This window comes from Elgaria multicarinata, chromosome 15 (genome assembly GCF_023053635.1).
Source record: "Elgaria multicarinata webbii isolate HBS135686 ecotype San Diego chromosome 15, rElgMul1.1.pri, whole genome shotgun sequence".
In the NCBI taxonomy this organism is placed as follows: Eukaryota; Metazoa; Chordata; class Lepidosauria; order Squamata; family Anguidae; genus Elgaria; species Elgaria multicarinata.
Genome location: NC_086185.1, coordinates 3052971 through 3055044, shown reverse-complemented (window position 1 = coordinate 3055044; position 2074 = coordinate 3052971). Strand labels below are relative to the sequence as shown.

The 2074-nt window shown below is 48.8% G+C and overlaps 1 protein-coding gene across 1 annotated transcript; it reads right to left on the bottom strand.

Annotated features, from left to right (window-relative positions):
* Positions 1 to 534: 534 nt before the first annotated feature.
* On the bottom strand, positions 535 to 1305 carry LOC134409335 (uncharacterized). The gene has a single exon (XM_063142045.1). The coding sequence runs from the start codon at positions 1303 to 1305 to the stop codon at positions 535 to 537; it is 771 nt and encodes a 256-aa protein (XP_062998115.1).
* Positions 1306 to 2074: the final 769 nt, after the last annotated feature.

Sequence of the window (2074 nt, the reverse complement as noted above, 5' to 3'; positions counted from 1 at the left end):
TGTATTTGTTGACGAGACAGCTGTGATGCTTCGGAATGGAAGAGTCTGGCCAAATGCTTTTTATCTTCAGGTAAGTGTTCCATTAATTTTCCCATCTTGTCCCAGAGTAGTAATTGGTAACCCGACATTGCTGCTTGGTAATTTGTGATCTTTAACCCCAAGGAGGAGGAGGTGTATAACCTGCGAGCAAGAAGGTCTAGACGACGTCCCTCTTTGTCTACAGGTGAGGAATGCTGGTGCCTACTTTTGCTCTGGGCTGCCTCGACGACGATGGAGTTCGGAGGCGGATGCTCAAAGAGGAACTGTACATCTGCGTTTTGGATCTTGTACATCCCCTCCAATCTTTTTGAAGTCGGTGGAGCAGTTGAAGGTGACTTCCAAGACTGTTTAATAGTTTCCAGCAAGGCTGGTAACATTGGAATGGCCACTGGTTTAGAGGTGTCAGACGTGATGGAATCGAAGACCGGGTCCTGTACAGTGGACGTGGCTTGTTCAACTTGGAGACCCAATGCCTGAGCCATTCTAATAATTTGGTCAGAGAAATGGCCCTGGGGAGGCAATAGATGGTCGTGCTGATGACGAAGAAGAAGAATCAGATTCATAATCGTCATGGGGGGATGACGGAGAATTCACTCTAGGAATTGGCACGTGAATGAGTGGTTCTGGTTGCTGTGGTTGGGATGCCTGTAGACTGAGAGGTAGCGATGAAGGCGGTTGCATTGGTTGTGTGCTGGCATCGATAAGACTGGAATGAGGGTTAGGCATTGTAGCTGAAGGTCTAGCTACAGGCTCAGCCTGTGGGTGTCCCGTAGAATATGGCAGTCGGGTGTAATAGGTTTGGGGAGAATATCCCCATTGTCCTTCATAAGGTCTTTGGTAATACATATCACGACCATAATATTGGTCTCTGTAAGAATGCCGTTCCCATCTCTCATGGTGTGGTGAACGGGACCTGTCTCTCGGCAGTGGTGGTCTATCATAGTAGTAGTAGTCTCTCCCTGAGCGACCCGAAAACATGGAGTCTGGGGAGTCATGTCTATAACGTCTGTCCTCAGTTCGCACCTGTCCAGGCGGTATGGGGGCTGGAGATACATCTCTTATCTCCCCTTCAGACGTTGACGTCAGCCTCGGGCCCCGTGCCGACTGTGGCCTTAGTGCTGGTATAGGCGACAGCAATAGCGGCGGCGGCGGTGGTAAAGGCTGTGCCGGTGTCGGCATCGATGCCGAAGGCTCGGCCGCCGAAGTCTGCGGCAAAGGATCATTCCTCGATGCCGAGGGAGATTGTACGGTATCGACCGTCAGCATCGGTATATTAGTCATTGGAGGAGGAGAAGACGGCCGAGTAGGGTTCGGCACACTCTTTTTAAGAGATTTTTTATTTCTCTTTTTCCTGTGCTCCTCCGGATTTGAGGCAGTATGCTTTGCCTTCTTTGCTTTCTTTGCTAATCGTTTGGCAATAGAAAGCGTAACACTTCTCCCAGGCGTCACAGGTATCTCTGGCTGTTGCTGTTCCTGAGCCAATAAAGGAGATTTTGGGGAGGTTTCAACAGGCTCCATAGTGCTGGAAGTCGATGTCGAGGGTTTTTCAACTGATTGTAAGGCTTTGCTCCAAAGGAGGGCTTTTAGCCTATCTGACCTGTGTCGTCGTGTTTGCTTGGAAAAGGCTTGGCAAAAACGACAGGTCTCGACAATATGTGCTTCACCCAAACACAAAAGGCACAATGAGTGTCCGTCTGAGGGGGGAAGTTTACTTCCACACTTGGTACACTTCCTGAACGGGGCCTTGAGGGCCATGCGCCCTTTCGGGCGTTTTCACTTTTTCGCGAAAATTAGGAAAAGAAAAAATTGTAAAATAAGAATAATAATAATAAAGAAGAAATATGAGAAGGATAGAAAGAAGAAGAAGAAGAAGAATAAAACGCCTCTTACAATTTATTTCCTACAGAGAATTTCCCAACGAGGTCACCACAATGGCGGTCGAAAGAGAACTGAGCTTCAGGGCGGGAACCCCTCAGCTTGCGCATGCATACTCAGTGCATGGGGGAGGGGTTCCTGCCAAAAACGCCTCAGCTAT